The sequence below is a fragment of the Phalacrocorax aristotelis genome, chromosome 13 (assembly GCF_949628215.1).
Source record: "Phalacrocorax aristotelis chromosome 13, bGulAri2.1, whole genome shotgun sequence".
NCBI classification, from domain to species: Eukaryota; Metazoa; Chordata; class Aves; order Suliformes; family Phalacrocoracidae; genus Phalacrocorax; species Phalacrocorax aristotelis.
In genome coordinates this window covers 4,725,660-4,743,984 of record NC_134288.1, presented here as the reverse complement: position 1 = coordinate 4,743,984, position 18,325 = coordinate 4,725,660, and the positions used below count along the sequence as shown (strand labels likewise).

Sequence of the window (18,325 nt, the reverse complement as noted above, 5' to 3'; positions counted from 1 at the left end):
ATAACCTCTCTCCATCTGCTGGCCACACTCCTTTTAATGCATCCCAGGGCACCGCTGGCCCCCTTGGCCACAAGGGCATGGTGCTGGCTCAGGGTCACCTCGCTGCCCCCCAGCACTCCCAGGTCCTTCTCAACAGAGCCGCTTTCCAGGAGTTCAGCCCCAGCCTGTGCTGGTGCAGGGGGTTGTTCCTCCCCAGGGGCAGGGCCTTGCACTTGCTCTTGTTGAATTCCATGAGGTTCCCCTGGGCCCAGCTCTCCAGCCTGGCCAGGTCTCGCTGGATGGCAGCACGGCCTGCTGGTGTATCAGCCGCTCCTCCCAGCCTGGTATCACCAGCGAACTTGCTGAGGTTACGCTCTGTCCCTGCATCCAGGTCACTGATGAATATGTTGAACAGGACGAGACCCAGCACAGACCCCTGGGGAACACCGCTAGTGACAGGCTCCATCCACTCTGCTCCACTGATCACGACCCTCTGAGCTCTGCTTTTGAGCCAGTTCTCTGTCCACCTCACTGTCCTCTCATCCAGCCCACACTTCCTAAGCTTGCCTGTGGTCTGTTCCTTTACAAGCATATAGCTCCACTGGCCAATCTGTAGACCACATAGTCCAGATTTGGCAGGTAGAGAATACTTTCTCCTTAAAAGGAAATTCTAAGACAATGATGGAGTCCTCAATGACCAATGGGACAAGAACACATGGAAGCAAACAACAATCATGCTGCAAGTTAGATTCTTTTGTGCTTTGTACTAATACAGTTTTGGTGTTTGTTTTGTCTTTTTGTTACTCAAATACATTTTGTTGCAAAGCACTTCTGAATTAGTTTGACCATAATGTTGACTCTTCACACCATGGATATAAACATAGTATCTCACATATCCAGTAACAAGCTGAACTTGTTTTTACTCTCAACTTGTGATACAACTGCCAGGAGCGTTAGTTTGTTCAATAGACACAAGTGGTAAGAGAAAGGACACATTAGAGACTGTAACTCGTAGATATCTGACACCAAATTCTGCTTAGCAATGCCCAAGCAATTCTGGTTTAATGGAGAAACAAAAGTATAAAAAGTGACATTTTGCATACAATATTCTCATTGCTTGTTTTGAAATAAACTCTCTCTTTTGCTTTTTACAAAAACACATATAAAGCAACGTGTATCAATGTTGCAGTCCCCACACTAGGAAATGCACTGCTGTAATTGTAAATAAACCTCTACTATTTTGGAGTAACCCTAGCAACTCAGGTATCTTACTGGCCAATTACTAGTTATTTTCTCCATTCACTTCTACTAGAATTACCTACTGTATTTTTCTTTGTTCAAATTGGAAACAGGATAAATATACATTGCAGAAACCAGTGGGCCATTTGTCTGATCTTACCGACAAAATTTTGATTGATGTAAGGAAAATTTTCACCTCACCTGCAGCAAAACATTTTGATGTGGACAGACATGTCGATGAGTGGATAACATTATGGCCTGTCACTTAAATTGCTGCTCTAGAGAGCAGCTAATGAGAAAGAGAAGTAATGGGTGAATACAAAAAAGTAACAGCTGACACAGCTATGTACAATGCTTTTACCCAGGACAGAAACCTCCCTGTTTTATTTTTTCAAGCAGGTGGTATATCATGTACCAGTGAATGCAGTAAATACTGGAGGTTGCTAATCTAGTGTACACAAGCCACTTGAAATAATTTTTATGTAGAGTACCTCACCAACTGCACCGTATTGAATTTTGAAGGGCATTTCTTCATGCTCTCAAATGATCTTCAGATCATGCTTTGAGTAGGAAGATTTGCTTTCCTGTACTTCCTGGCAGCGTCGTCGTGGAAGCCCTTTCTCAGGTACGCAGCAAGTCCATTGCTGATATACTTTCCTCTACACAATTTATTTTTTCCTGCTCACATCCGAGAGAAATCTGATCCATCACTGCCATTCATTACCGCCGCAGCGCCTTTGAAGGGGAGATATAATTCTCTGCCAAAACTCAGGAACAACCCCAAAAAGCCCAGGAGTAACGTGCAGGCTCCTAACGGAAGTTCAGCTCTCACTGATTAAAGACGGTACTGAAGTTGCTTAGACTTTATAGAGTTAAGTAAATCATACAAGTACATCATATAAAAATATTCTGGAGTGTTTTGCACGCCTTTGGAGGTCACAGACATTCCATGTTGTGCATATGCCAATTCATATGCTGTTTCCACAGAAAATTCAAGCCATTCACTAGACAAGCCAGCTTGGATAGTGAGCACTAAGTTGTATTTTTCAAGTAAACACATCTGTTCAGTTCTTCCCCCCCCTCCAGTTTTTCTCCATTTGGCTATCTTCTAGCTATAATGGCTAGGGAGATTCTCTCTCAACTAACAGCAAGTAGCATTGTAAGCCACAGAAAAAAGCCTCACAATTAAGGTCAGTTTGTAGGTCTACTTATCTGAAATTTTCAAGTCTAACTTGAAAGGAAAAAAACCAAACAGCTAAGGTTGCCAAAATATTGAGATTTCAGCAGCAAAAGTAAAACTTAATTGATAAAAACAGAACCCTTGTTAAGCACCGGTAAGTTTTAGATGTAAAAAAATCTGTCCTTTAACTGTTATATTGAGCAAGCAGCGTCCTAAATGTTCATACAAATCCAAAGTTTTCCAAGACGAATCCAAGGCTGGATTCTGCCTATCTTACACATCACAGTGTTACCCTGAGTCGTTAACAACAGAAGCCCTTTAAGCTTACAGTGAACCTTAGTGAAGACTTTCCTACATGTCTGTGCTCCAGTCAACCCCTTGTATTGGTTTGGACAGGTGAACTTTATCAAACCACCTTTACTCCATTAGCCTGACCATTCAGTCAGCACAGACCTCCTTACAGACCTCCTGTGATAACCAGGAAGGTGTTACTCTGGGCTGGGAACCCTCTCTCTCCCTCCCCACCTAAAATACCCCCAAAATGGTAGCTGAAGCAAACGTCAGGATTTGTGCCAAAGCCCCCACCTCACCCCTCATATTAAGTGCAACAAATGGCATTATCGCACCCCCAGCAATCCAACGTCATGGATGTAACAGGCAGACACATCAGAAGTGTCTGCTAACTTGTTAAGTCATATGAAAACTAGGTGAATCTTTTTTCACTCAATACTTATCTTTTTATTTCAGGTTTTTATGATACATAGAGTTTCAGAACACCCTGCACATCACAACACTCCTTCCATCTTTCACCTCTCTTGGGCTGTATATCTGCTTATTTTCAGTTTAAAGCTCAGCCTTGAAACATATTTCTTGATTTAGCTTGTTCCCTACGAGCAACTCCAAAGTATTACACCGAGAGATCAATTCTTTCTCTTTTCTCACAAAATGCATTTTGAGGCAGTAAAAAATGCTAGAAATTCCAATATGCTGCATGGTGTGTTGTTCACTATGATAGGTGTAATGACAGGTGATAGGTCTTGGTACTTCCACAAAAAACATTCCAGAGCCTCCGAGAAATTGGGGAAGATTGAAACTACCACACCATACTCCTGCAAAAAAGGAAAAGGGTGGGAGAGCCAGCACCAAACAAGACCTGAGTGTCATTTGCTCCAGAAGCACATGCATTTCATTTTCCATTATGGGAAACCTATCAGTTACCTAGTTGCCGATGACAGACGGGTTGCCGACGCTCACAAAATATTTTCTGTGCTTTACTTCTATCAGGGTTAAAGCACATAAATACAGAAAAAAAAACCCACAAGGAATTCTGAAAAACTTGTGCTAAAATCCAACTAAAAATCTGCAAAATTTGCCTCCCAGATGAGGTAGCATATGCTATGGAGCTGAGAAAAAAGATGGCAGCGATGGGGTTCACAGCTATCAGAACAAGAAGGCCACAGACAATATCACTTCGTTTATCCTTTGCTCACATTTTTGCTAGCCAGTTCAATGTTGATAAAACAGCCCATGGTTCCCGAGGCTCCCACGCACTGATCCAACGGCTGGGGGCAGTAGGTGTGCAAGGGTCCCCATATTCCCTCAAACTCTCTCAAACCTAATACCCCAGGGAACACATCTTGACACTATGGAACAAGTTCAATGTTCGGGGTACGCAGGCAGCGTTATAAATTTGGCGCAAGTGGGGACACAGAAATACCTGCATGTCCCAATTATGAAAGCTTTTCTGTGACACAGAGATGCCGTGGGGTGGGATGGGGGGGCTCAAGACTTTTTTTTTTGTGGCAGACACCAAGAGGCTGTCTGATAATAAAATAAATAATGTGAAGTTTTACTAGACCCAGACTGAAAACTAACAACTTCCACCAAGTCTCCATTAGGCATTTCGTGAAGCATCCAGTACACTTTCTTTTTAGCACAATTATTATTTGTTACTGTGTTGAGTCCAGAAGTTCTGAGAGTACTGACGATGCCAGTAGGCAATGATGTTTTCCTGCCACATGAAACAATCTGAAACATTCTGTGAGAAAAACTGCTTTTCCTTAAGCATGCAGTACATGTTTAGAGTTCCTTTGTCACTGCTGAAAAGGCTTGTGGCGGAATGGGGAAAAAAAATAATAAAAATCTATGTGCTTAAAAGTTCCCCATTGCACAGCAAGAAAGAGAACACACATGGTAAGCAGGAGTATTCATTGTGGAAACAGAAGAGGATGTTTCACCAGTGTATGTGAAAGTCCAGTCTGAGATACTTCCCCCAGAACTGACAGCAGCACTTCAACAGAACAAGGGACCTTGCAAAGATACTTAAGACACTTACATAAGTTAACCAAACAAAGCCTAGATCACGGTCAATACAAGTTCCCACACAACAACAAAACATTCAGTACTTCAAGGTTTATTATATTTAGCAGAAAGACTTAAGATCTGACTGTTAGATGCAAAAGCTGGAAACATTTGACTGCAACAGGGTATAGAGGCTAAGCAGTCAAGATAAGTATGTGAAGAACTCACCTAAGGCAGATGAGATTCCCTATAATTTAAAAACTTTTAATCGTAATCTCTCTTGAAAACTATTCTGTGTTATTTATATGGTATTGCACATGATGCAAGAATGACTTGTAAATTCGATGGCTTGCATATTGCAAAAGGTCAAATTAGGTTAAACATTATTTCTTTCTGTCATTGCATCTGTAAGTGAGATGAGATACATGAAAAACAATAAAACTTCTTTATGAGTATAGAAGTGCTACACCTGGGGCTGAGGCACACAGAACATTCAGATCCTCTATTTTGAAAATAAATCTTGGGAGAGAGAAGAGTCTAGTTCCTACTGAAACTATCACAGCTTTAATGAAGAGTATAAAATTTCCTTTTTTTGCTCAGGAAATGCCAATAATCCTACTGCAAAGACTATAACGGAACTGTTATATTCCGAGAAGATGACACAAAAAGGAATTATGGTGAATTTTAGGATAATTCTGAAACAGAGTAAGTTTTCTCAGACTCCTTGACTAAATGCAGTGTTAAGTAATGCTAAATTATATTGAATTGGCAGAGCTTTGGGGAGGACCACGCATAGGGTGAAAAGATTGTATCTGGGAGACAAAGAATTATTTTTCCTAATTACTGTCAGTGTGCAACTCAACTCTATTCAGCGGAGTCTGCCTTCAACATGTGTCACCTGATCCACACAGCTTTTAATGTAGTCCTGTCCTTTCTTAGTAGGCAGTAGAAAGTAAACAGAGCACTCGGTTGTCAGAGGCCATTTACAAAATCAAGACTCACTCTGTCAGAGCTTGAATGCATAATTTAATATTGGCGTCAAGTGAACATCCCTGATTTTAAATCCTGAAAAAGTATTACACTTAGAACTTCTCATAGTTAGATATATAGAAATTTATACAAAATTCCTGTCTGCTACAAGATTTCAGTTCTCAAAAGCATATGGGTTTGTGACTACAACAATAATCATAAAACTTTCCCCAAGCTAAGTGATTGCTGCATGCTCTGAACGGCCTAAGCACAGGCAACAAAACCAATGTACCAAAATTCTCCGTCATCCCTGAAGTACCATATTCTTAACACAAGGCAAACAAAAGCAAACAATTTTTAAGGCTCATCAAGTAAAGCAAAGGCATGTAACAGAGGTAAGGCTAAGTAGAAGGGAAATGGTAGAAAACACTGTAAAAGCAAACACAGAAGTGCTTATATTTAGAGTTTCCACATCAGAAACATGGAAAATACTGACAAATCACTCTTTAGCGAGCAACCTGGGTCAGAAGACTGAATAATACCATACTGCTGATTAAAAGGCAATATGATATGGTCAGCAGTGTCCACAAGGGTTCACTCAAAAACCCACAAGCAGCAGCAACACAAGAAGCATTTGCCATAATATAAAGTAAAGAAAAGAGAAAATTAAGGAAGTAAGCAATCCAAATGTCTTCCATTTTAATTTGTGTCTGTATCCTGCTGAGGGAACAAACAGTTTGTAAGTTGTAGTCTGTCATGTAATTCAGTATTAGCTGCAGGCTAATAAATAGGACAGTAAAGCATATGCAAAGACTGATTTATAGGATCCAAAGAGAGAGCGCCTAAGTCTTGCAGCTATTTGCATCTTCCTCACACACAAACACGCACTGATGGGAAGTTTCCTGCTGAGAAAGAGAGAGAAGCAAGAGATGCACTGGAGAGAAACCTGGTTAAAAAAAGAAGAAAGAGGACCGGAATAACATCTTCAGAGAGGGGGGTTCACATATTTGTGCAGCATAGCAGAACACAATGCTGCAGTTGAAATTATTCATAATAACAGGAAAGTTAGAAAAATCAGCAACACTAGGAGAGGCCTATGAATAAGCCAAGGCAAAGTTTTACCCTGAAGGTGCTATAGCACAGCCGTTCAGCGGGCAGCATGGACTGTAGAGAGGTAGGAAACATCATACTGTGTGGTTTTGGGGTTCTTTTTAATCAAGTTCATAGGCTAATGACTAAAATAGTGGCAGGACTTGCTGTAATCATCACCCCATTTAACTGCTGCTCAGCAGGTTTCTGCTCTTACATCTAAAGCATTCTTTAAAAGTCACAGCAGGGCAGGGGTAACAGTGAGGATGTGATCTGAACCAGTGTCCCAGCACCAGTAAAAGGGGGGAACAAGCAGTGGTATTTACCGTGTCAGAAGATTAACACACCAGATCAAAGCTAAGAAACAGCATAACAGATTTTAGGGTGGTGATTCTATGAGAAGTGTATTTCATCATCTTGCCGCTAGAATGGATGTTGGGAAATTATTTGCCCAGAAAACTGAAACATTCTTCGATCAGATAGAGATGGGGAAGGAGGACTGCAAAATCTCAAAAGTCCAGTTTTGGCTATTTTCTTGTCTCAAATAATCTCACAGTTGAGCGGAGAACTAACTTCGAAGTGATCATTCCTTCCTTAACACAGGAACATGCTCTTCATCATCTCTTCATTCAGATAGGACAAATGCAAACATAACCGACACCCAGCTTCTCCCTGGAGTTCAGTTATACTGGCTTTGAAAGCAAAGCAGTTCAGCTCCATCATTAGGAGCTAAATGCTATGCAAACTTTAAAAATCCCATTCACCTGAATACCTTCCACAGGCTTGCTGAATGGCCTCCATTCAGCACGGCTAACAGACTTCAAAAGACTTCTGTCATCTCCCAGCTTTGAAGCTAAAAAGATTCTGGTGCTGCCATAATGCTAATGTCCTTAGCTCTGAACTCAACCATTCAGTGTTCACAGAGCTCCTTCATTCCTTCCTCCAAACCTTGCAACCTTCTGTACTTTAAGATTAGAGCTTCAGCTTGTAAATGCCAACCTCCAAACCCAGCTGAGTAGTTCAAAAAGCGCCTGTGTAGTGAATCAGTTGCAGTGTAGGTAGCGGATTGCTCCAAAGAAGAGGAAGTAGAAGGGTGCGTATAACATACAGACCTGGAAGTCTGTAAGAACTCTGAGTATGCACATGAAGAGATTGTTTAGGAAAGGCTTAGGCCTCAACACAAACAAAGGTGGTTCGCCATGTACAAAGGGAAAAAAGCTAAGTAAAAAAAAAACCAAGGTAAGAGGGTCTTTAGCACAGATCACTGGGAACTGACATATTGCTTTTAACTGTTCTAGCTCTTGCTTTGCAATTTTTTTTTAAAACAACACAAATAAATACAAAAGCTGGGCGCACATTTTACACATCCTAAGAAACCCAGCTATGCACTAAAGAAATTCACAGTACACTGCCAACAAAGAGTAAGGCTTAAATCAAAGCAAAGATGGCTGGGGAATTCATAAGCACCTTGCTCAGGACAGAAGTTGTTCCCTTCCACAGGTGATTTTAAACTTAGTTTGGTCGTCCTACAACAAATACAACATCTTTGCAGAAAGCCTATCAGCTCCAGTAATTACTGCATTTCTGAAAGAGATCAGTAACTACGCTTTTCTTCACTGTGTCTAGCACTGCAAAGTTTTTAAAAGTTCCACTAATCAAACTGATCTGAGGTATCTGCATGTACAGAAGCAGTCTGCTCCCTTCATTGGAAATTAATTTGTTTCTCCTATACAGATGGGATCTGCAGGTCTCATTGTATTGTAAATACACTCTGTGTTTTGCTGGGTTTTTCTTAAAGGCTCTCATATTAATGATCATCCTTTCACACTAAGAAATCTGACGCAACCTTGCCTGTATTTCATATTAAGTAAAGCACTACTTTTTTAGGTTGGTTTTTTTCCACTGCAACAGAAGAAATATTTTGATGTGAAAAGGATATCTTTCCCACTGAGATAACAGCTCATGCCCAACAATTATATCTCACAAGTGTCCAAGTATGCCTAAATCATTCAGGCTCTTCACCAACATCTAAGCATGGTGACAGATGATACGCTTCAAGGGACTTCTCTTGAATTAAAAGCATTTAACAGGATCGTAACCACATGATGGGTAAATTAAGAACAGCTTTAGATTCTGTTTTCCAGGAGAAGCCATTAATAACTTCCCTACAGTTAAACAGGCAGAAGAAAGATGAGCAAAGAGAGTTAACTCGATGTGACTCATCTTTACTGCTAAATCTTTCAGCTAAGGTATAAGCAAAAAAAGAAAGTGTAGTTTTCAATCGTAATGTCTCATGAGCACCATTAGCAATCAAGTTGCATTAAAATTTGTACATTGAAAAGAAACAAAGAACAATAAAAAGCTGCCAGACACATTTTCCAATGGCACACATCTGGTTGTCTGAGTTACCAATCCATCCACTGCAAGAAAGTTAGCAAAGGCATTTGGCATATGTCCTTAGCATCTGATGCGCTTTTCTGAGCATCAACAGTCCTGAATTAATTTCTATGCAGTTGCCTTAAGCTTTCTTGATAATTTTAACTAGAAACTGAAAAGGCTAAGAGGTCCAGCTACAGGACATAAACCATAGGGATAATCTAGCAGGAACACACCCTACTAGAAACAGCAGCATAGTTCAGAGAACAAGTGATATAGCATGTTAATTCTGTATTTTGTCTACACTTGGCAAGCATGCTAGAAAGCTAATGGGGAGGAGAAGTAATACTGGCCAAGTAACTGCTAATCCTCCCTTCTTTTTAAAAATAAATAAAAGAGAACTGGTAGTTGCAAGGCTCTGTAGACTGACAAATGGATACTACAGCACAATGGAAGCCTCTAACATGAGAACCCAAGTAGTTAATAGTTAAACACTCTTTACACCCAGCAGCAATATACCTGAGAGTCACATTACTGCTATCCTTTCTGCTAGATGTAAGGCAGCATGAAATACATAAATTACCTTGTCCGTACTTTACATAAACGTAAATGTAATCCTAGGCAGGCTGAAACACATTCCTTTGTGTTTTGCCAGGATCCCTGCTTCCGCCAGCTGCACTATTTGGTGGGAGCTTTCTCTAAAATAAGGAGTTAATAGGTAGGTATGGCTGATTGGAATACACGCCAACAAATGACATTCAATTTCCACTAATTTTTGGATCATAACCTTATCTGAAGACCAAAATGTAATATAAATTATTGAAGCATTTTTAACATTTTGGGATGGAGGATGCTTTGACAAGACAGCTTATTTAGACTTTGATGCCCATTTTCTCCTTTATATTGTGTGATGGGATAAGGCACCTCAGAACCGCAGATAAGAGAACAAGGCTGATCACCTTTTCTATAGAGTACTACATCCTACAAGATCAACTGATGGAAAAGCCAAGGAAAGTAGAGAGTCTAGAGAAAGGAGGTCTGCCATACAGTGATGCTTTCCCTTTCATTATTTTTGTTCTTTGGAGATCCCCTCTGTTCCCTTTGAATGGAGGTAAGGAGAAACGTGACACAGATGAACTACAAAAGACAGTTACTAACCAAAGCAACAGGAAAGTTCCCTTCTCCCCCCAGGGAATTTTCCAGACCAAGTAACTGCAATTAAAGATAAATAAAAAACGGAAACCTTTTACCAAGTTAATCACACCTTCTTGTAAGGAAAAGCTATTTCTCAGAGTCTTGAGAGAGAGAAGAAAATAACCCTGAGATACCTCATCCTCACTACTACTAGCTGTTAGAGCTTTCTCTAAGATCAGCGAGGACTCCTCCCCCCAGACTTCCAGTCAGCAGAACCGCAGCTGACACGAGCTGTCTGCTCACCACACCACAGCAACAACTGGTACCCGAGATGCATCAGGGAGGCTGGAGACAATTCCACAAACAAGGAAGGAAGAAACAGCTTTCTATAACACTCTTCAACGCTGGAAAACTGAAGGATATTTACTCGAGTCCCTTCAGCTTCAAAAGGCTTGTTCCCTAATCTTTCTCTGTTCATTATTGCATTTATACCTTCTATTTCATCAAGAACTTTATACATTATCAACATCATCATACTTGGAAATCTAACTATTAAAAACAAGTCCAAGCATATTCATCCCATGCCTACCTCTCTACCAGTCTCAAGTGAAATTTCAGTCAGAATAAAACCAGAACTCTTGGACTTACCTTTGCCTCGGGAAGAAAATAATAATAAAAAAAACAAACCCAAAGCAAACTAACCCCACAAATGATGCACACTATTAATCTCCCAAGAAATTCCTGAAACACAGCACAGTGGTGTGATAGGAAACCCATTATAATTTCCCAAGTGGCTGCGATCAAGATAAAGTTTAAGACAGTACTCTCTGCTCGTTTCACGCAGAAAGGCTCCTGAAGAAAGAGATACAAAAAGTTGGGAAAAAATATAGATTGAATTGTCAATACACCATTAGTTTATGAACTTTCCTTGTACCTCAGCTGTAGCTTTGTATTCTCCCTGGCTACACTTACTCTAATTTATATCTTGTTGACTAACATAAACATGAGAAACAAGGAATGCACATGCTGGAACATGACTGCAAGTCTGCGTGGCACTAGGTGCAGCTCTGAAAACTGGCTCCTGTAAAAAAGTATGTGTTAATCAGTTCTCAGAGAAACGGCTTCATTTCCCAGTTCTATTTTAGAGGTTAAACAGAAGACAGAAATGCTTCCTTTTCAAAGAGCACGTATAGGACACACACAGAACATTAAGGTGCTGGAGTGTGTCCAGAGAAGGGCAACGAAGCTGGTGAAGGGTCTGGAGAAAAAGTCCTATGAGGAGACATTGAGGGAGCTGGGGGGGTTTAGCCTGGAGAAGAGGAGGCTGAGGGGAGACCTTGTTGCTCTCTGCAACTGCCTGAAAGAAGGTTGTAGTGAGGTGGGGGTTGGTCCCTTCTCCCAAGTTACTAGTGACAGGACAAGAGGAATAGTTGTGTCAGGAGAGGTTTAGAATAGATAATTAGGAACAATTTCATTACCAAAAGAGTGGTCAGGCACTGGAACAGGCTGCCCAGGCAGGTGGTGGAGTCACCATCTCTGGAGGTGTTCAACAAACATGTAGATTTGGCACTTCAGAGCATGGTGGTGTTGGGTTGGGGGTTGGACTTGATGATCTTAGAGGTCTTTTTCCAACCTTAATGGTTCTATGATTCTATATCATTCATATTAACTGCCGATTATTATGAAATAATGGCTTTGTCTTCGTATCTCCCCCATCCACCGCACAGAAAGATATTAAGTTGGACTGAAAGAAGAGAAAGTGGAGTTAAAGCTCTCGGTGAGAGTGAATGAGTGCTGGTAGTCTCTTTGCCTCCCTTTTCTCACCGCGCACCCACCTAACGATTAAAACTGAGTTAAAGCAAGTGCTATTGGACTACACCGAACGAGACGATTAAACAGAGCAATGACAAGTTCAAGTAATTACCAGCCAGATGCGAACACCAAGGAAGGGAGTATTACATGCCCTACACCGCTGTGACTGTAAAGAAATAAAGGAACATAAGTGGCTTTTTCAGACACCCTACAATCACAAAGCCATTCTCCCTTGCTCAGTAATTTCGAAGCCAACGTAACCTTCATAAATGGTCCGCATGCACACACACAAAACCCATTCTGTGCTGGTGTACTGTTCAAAAGAGCAACATCATTACATGTTCTATCAAGTCTATACTTAACTTGTCATGGTACAGTACATGTAAACTCTGCAGACTGAACCTACTTCAGTAAACTGGTAAAAATAGAGAAACAGATAGCAGGCAGCCTGAGGGGTGCCCTCACGATCACAGCTTTACTGATGCTGTTGGTAGCACCAGCAAAAGACTTTCTCCTGTTCACAAGATGATAACTTTGAAGACCTTGATTAATGTGCATTACTCAGGCAGATGAATTCAAATCTACCCAGCAATTTCTGAGATCTGGATGAGTCTGATAAGTAGCTGGAAGGCATGAAAATTCCTATCTGAAGTTATTAATGCATACTAGAAAAAAAATACTTTTTTAACAGTAAAATCTAAACCACATGTATACCACAGCTGAGCTTATCTCCTAAATAGTTCCAAGAGAAGGAACAGACTCGATCTTACAGACACTCTGATGGCAAAAGAGGATAGCTGCAGCACAGTGCCTACTTTTCCTATCAGCAGCCCCGATCTCCTGAGTGAAACATGGGGGCTTGAGCTCCATCACAGAAACAGCAATTACGTTAGTTTTAATGAGTACATTTGGCACGAATACCCTGGGGTACAGATAACTATCCATGCATCAGGCACAAAAACAAAAAAACCAAAAACAAACCAACAACCAAAACAAAAAAAGCCGACAAAAAGCTTCTCAAACAAACAAACAACCAAACCCTGAAGAATCTTTTTCATCTCCACCACCTCTCTCAGTAATTGCTTTACATGAAGTGAAAGACATTGGAGTTTGTGAGCATCCTGAACAACTATGTTGAAGGCAATTATATTTTCCTCCTAGTAACAAGCTCTAACCTGGAGTACACGTGTATGCTTTCATACCTACACTGCACTTGTTTTATTCAAGGAAACCTCTGGAGGGCCTGATGCAACATTTCTGGGGCCAGCTCCAGCCCAACATCAGGCTCAGCTAGAAAACAGAGATGCTTTTATTTCTTACTACATTTAAGCTCCAGAAAGCTCTTTCTCCTAATAGGACTTTCTACTGTTTAATAATTAACTGAAACTATTCTGGACACAGCTCCAATAACAAATACTGAGAAAGCCAAAATACCTGCAGAAGTTTTCATTGATGAGTCTGCTTTATAGTTGTGAATCTGGAATTTCCACAGTATATTTAATACTGGAGAAGTCTAAATATATAGATTTATTTACCTGTCCAATTATTTAGTATGCTTTTCACACTTTAGTATCTCAACTCTGATAAACTGACAGGGGCTTTTTGTTGTGGTTTGTGGATTTTGTTTGGTGTTTGCATATGCATTTGGTTTGTGTTGGGTTTTTGGTTTTGTTTTTTTTTTTTTTTTTTTTAAATTCCAGCATCTACTTATGAGGAAAAGACTCCGATCCCTACAGCAGTTTGCACTGTCTACCTGGTGAGTCAATAGACTGACAGTGCAGTTACAGTGGCAAGTATCATACCAGAGAAGACCTACATAAAAAATAGTAAGTAACTCCAAAAGAGAAACCACCTCTCCCTCTAGCGTCACTGAAGGCATCAGCTTCTCACATCTCAAAACCTCAAAAACAAGAGTGACTGATAAAAGATGAGCTGTCCCAAATATCACAAGGATGACAGAAAACCACTCAGTTAAGAGACAGCCTGTTTTGCATCCATGTTGACTAACTGAAGACTTTGAAAATCAACTAAGACAACACTGGAGAGAACTAGAACACACCTTTGGAGGCCTGTAGAGGGGCTTAGCTGAGTACTCCCACCCCCGTAGCAGCAGAACAGGCCCTAAGAAAATGCCATGAGCCTTAAAAACATTTGCATCAGGTAGCAATAAAATAATTTTGAGGGACCTCCTGGGGAGTGAAATTCTCAGGAAAATTGGCTCATGAAAAATAGGTTACAGATCCTGTAATAGTCCCTCTTTATCAGCTCTCCTTGGATTCCTACCACATACTGAGTAATTAATTTAGGCATTGAGAATATTTGAAAGGGATGGGGGGGGTGGGGAACAACACCACACCAAATTGCAAACAAACCTCCATACACATACACGAAGTTTAAAATGTTGTTCACAACTTTACATAATGTGACAGGTGTCCTGGGAGGACACTGTCATTAATACATACTTTCAATGATAAGATTCCAGCCAATTTCCACAGTATTTTAAAGAGTCTTTACACAAGCAAAACCTACATTTAGTTCAGAATAGGAGTATCTGCCTCGCAGCTTTTACTTAAAAAAAAAAATATGGACAAGAAGCATTCCGTTCGTATGCGATCAGTATAGCAAGATATAGATTTTCTGGGCTTTTTGAAAACCTCCCTGTACAAAACTGTATTAAATTACTATATGTGCAGCAGTGAGAGATAAGAAATAGAGAAGAGCTATTTCCACTGGAGCACCAAAGGACGGTAAGGCGTACAGACGGAAATGACAGGTTTCTCTGGCTTGACTATTAAGATTCTAGGGTGCAAAGAGAAGAATAAATATATTGTCATTTATACAAGCCTTGCAACAGTCAGAAGGCAGAAAGGTATTAGCATAGACAGCAAACAGCTCTACAGAAAAGCATTTTCACAGTACTACAGAAGGTATCTCCTGCCACTGCATATACTATAATAATTTAGAACTCAAAATTATGATCTTTTGTATAAGAATTCCACTAATTACTTTGCAATAATACACTGTTCTTAGTAAAGATGTCCACATAGACAAGTAAGGGGAGGATTTGCGGTGGGCAACAGGAAGTGGTGCATGTTGGATTTCATTGGTAATTTCATTTTCTGAAATAGCTATCTATTGTTCCAAGTTAGGGGGTAGAAGTAGTACATGTATTTGAAAGCAAAATCTCGCTTCCTGTATCTACCAAATATTATCATTCAATATTGAGAAATGTAAATTACTCTTTCCTTTCTCAATACTACAGTAAAACATCTTATGCATAGGAAAGCAAACAGATCTTTACATTAAAAAGATACACAGATACACTTTTAAACCTTAACCTTTGCTGAAGAAATCCCCAATGAATTTATGTTCCACTGATCAAAAGAAAGCACATGAGAAGCAGAGTATTAGCTTGGATTTAGTGGGTTGAGGGGCAGGACTATCAACTGAGCAAAACTTCAATTACAGACTAATTTAATGTATACCCAAGTACATTATTGCAATTCAATAAACATCTCTTCAGAATTAAACAATTCCAATTTGCTTTCATTTCAGCCTGTGTGCATGCATTACAGATTTGCTATTATCCACACTAAAATTAGTCAGACTGTTTGGAAGCACTCATCCATGCGATCCCAGTGTGCCACAGTGCTGCATCAAACTAACCTCAAATGAACCACTTAACCTTACCTGCTTACTAAACAGGAGCAAGGAGCAGAGGAGTGTACCTTCCCATAACAATATCACTCTCCTAAAATCTCTTCTAACTAAGCGTCTGCTCAAGTAATCCAGCAATGAATCTATCGATGTCTGCTCTGGTCGACATCCAACCATTCATGTTTATAACTTATTCTTCTATTTTTTCCCTTCTTATATTGTTGAACATCAAAGCGTCAGGAACCTACTCTGTTTCACATATTCTTATATTTGGTTGCTCTGGAAGATTGCCTTCCCTCTATTTAGCTACGATACATTCCTAGATATGCTACTCCTGGCAACTCAATTCCATTTTAATCATGAATTAATTCCTCCAGATTTGATCAAGATGCAAGACCACCGAGTGGGAATTAAAAGCACCTGGCATCTAACAGGAACATTCTCTCTTCACAATCTATGTAGCCTGAATATCTGCACCACACAACACTCTGTATTTAAGGCATTGTAAAGGCATCAGTACTGATCATCAAATGACAGTAAGTTGGCAGAAAGTACTACAGTGGACAAAAGTGATCTCATTTCCACAGCAGCCCTCCATTTTCACAGAAAAATGAAACATTTCGATGAATAAAATTATACTCAGCAAGCAGACCCATACTCGTCCAATTTGACATCACCCCCACCCCGAACACAGAATGTCTCAGGAGCAACTTAGCCACCTTCTGATCCCTCCACCTACGAGGCAGTGAGCACCCCTGTGGTGCAGCTCAGGTTAAGTTTAAAGAAAAAAAAAAAAAGCAGCAGCACAGTAAACAGCACTTTACTGCATGTCTCATGGAGGCAAAATTAAGACACATCTTGCATGTGTCAGGCGTAGTATCAGCTCTTGAATCACAGTAAATAACAGGGCTAAAACCCTAGCATCCTTTAAGAACTACTGATGTTTCATTGTGTACTTCAGAACATCAGCAGAACCAATCCCACCATTTACTCCCAGCAGCCTTGAGCAGCCTCTTCTGATATGCAGTGCTCCATCACAAGATTACTGATGCCTGATAAAATACCGTGAAGGCAGGCAGATGAAGCTGACTGACAGACAAACCGGTTAGCTGACTCCATTAGAAGTATCCATAGCTACTACAAAAGCTTATGAAGTGGGCCGTATGCAGACAAAGTTTCAACTCAAATATTTGTATAAAGAAAATTATTGAAGTTCATGTCACTTTCACATTTTTTTCCTTCTTAAATTTAATATGAATGACAGAAGGCGGCCCAACAGGATGTCAATTTTTGTACATAGATGCCATGTGGGAGGAAATATTCATCTTGCATAAACCTGCTGCTTTAGTGCAACCTACCTTTCACTATTAATTCTGCATAATTCGAAACTCCAGAGCCACCATCTGAACGAATGACGCACCGGTACTTGCTGATACTGCGCTGAGAGGTGTCAGCTACGCTGACAGTAGCAGAAAAGCGTCTATGGTTGACCACTCGAGTGACCATTAATGCTGTGTCCCTTCCATTCCACTGCTGCAACGGGAGATGAAAATAATATGAGTTAACAAAGACACAGAGATTATGCATCCATATATAATTTATTTTTTGTTATTCTTTAACATTGTTCAGACCTTCACATTCACATCGCTAGGTTAGATTTTATACAAGCACAGTATTTCAAAAAAAGACTGCTAGCCATACCCCTGAAAATTTACAGGGTTGTATGAAAACTTAAATGTTGTTACACATATATTAAAATTTTGATTTCTAATTAATTTCTGAAACATATTTGGGTGTTTGATGTGTTATATATATTGAAAAGGCTGGAGAGTGACACTTCAGGCTACGCGGTTGTACACCATACAGTTAGAGGTCTGGCTAGGACAGGAAAATACTACAAATGAATGGATTTTGTACACCTGGCAAAATGCTACAGATGAACAGATTTTATAAACTTGGCATTTTCACATGTAAAACTTTGATTCTGGACCAATGTAAATAAATTGGCTGGATGAGCAGACATCCTTGTAAGTCCAACATTCCTCAATAACCCTCTATACCAGTGCCAGGCTACATTTTCTCAACCTGAAAAGGGACAGATGAAAAATTAGTTAGAAATAGAAGTTCTCCACAGCATAAACACCTGAACTTGCTCAGTTGGTCTAGTTTATTAGGAATTTCAAAGGAAAATACACTCCTGTTTTGCCAATTTCCAGTAATCAGTTTTTGGGGGTGTTTCCAAGGCTATTTTCATTAAATGTTTCCATTTTAGAGAATGGAAACCAGGTTTCCACTAGCAACAATAATGATTTCCTGCCAAACCCCTGCTTATCACGGAAAAGGTTCATACTGCTTCAGGTCAGAAGTGTTTTTACACACATCTAGTCATAACTGTAGAATGATTTCACTGGAAGAACTCAAAAAAGATAAAGAATAAGCCAAAAATGTATCTCAGTGGATGCTAAAAGTACACCATAGGTTAATAAATTTCAGATAAAAATGTAATTTTTAGGAGAATATCTATGATGAGGGTACAATTAAAGTGACTGTCAAGTCATTTTTACGTGATGCCAACTACATTTCTCACCA

The 18,325-nt window shown here is 40.0% G+C and overlaps 1 protein-coding gene across 3 annotated transcripts in view; it reads right to left on the bottom strand.

The window, feature by feature from the left end:
* The window catches only part of PTPRT (protein tyrosine phosphatase receptor type T), a 475,775-nt gene that overhangs the window by 261,807 nt on the left and 195,643 nt on the right, over nucleotides 1-18,325 (bottom strand). For all 3 annotated transcript variants that reach the window (XM_075108692.1, XM_075108691.1, XM_075108690.1), the window contains exon 6: nucleotides 17,095-17,269. In XM_075108692.1, the coding sequence (XP_074964793.1) occupies nucleotides 17,095-17,269 (175 nt within the window). The remainder of the gene's footprint in view (nucleotides 1-17,094; nucleotides 17,270-18,325) is intronic.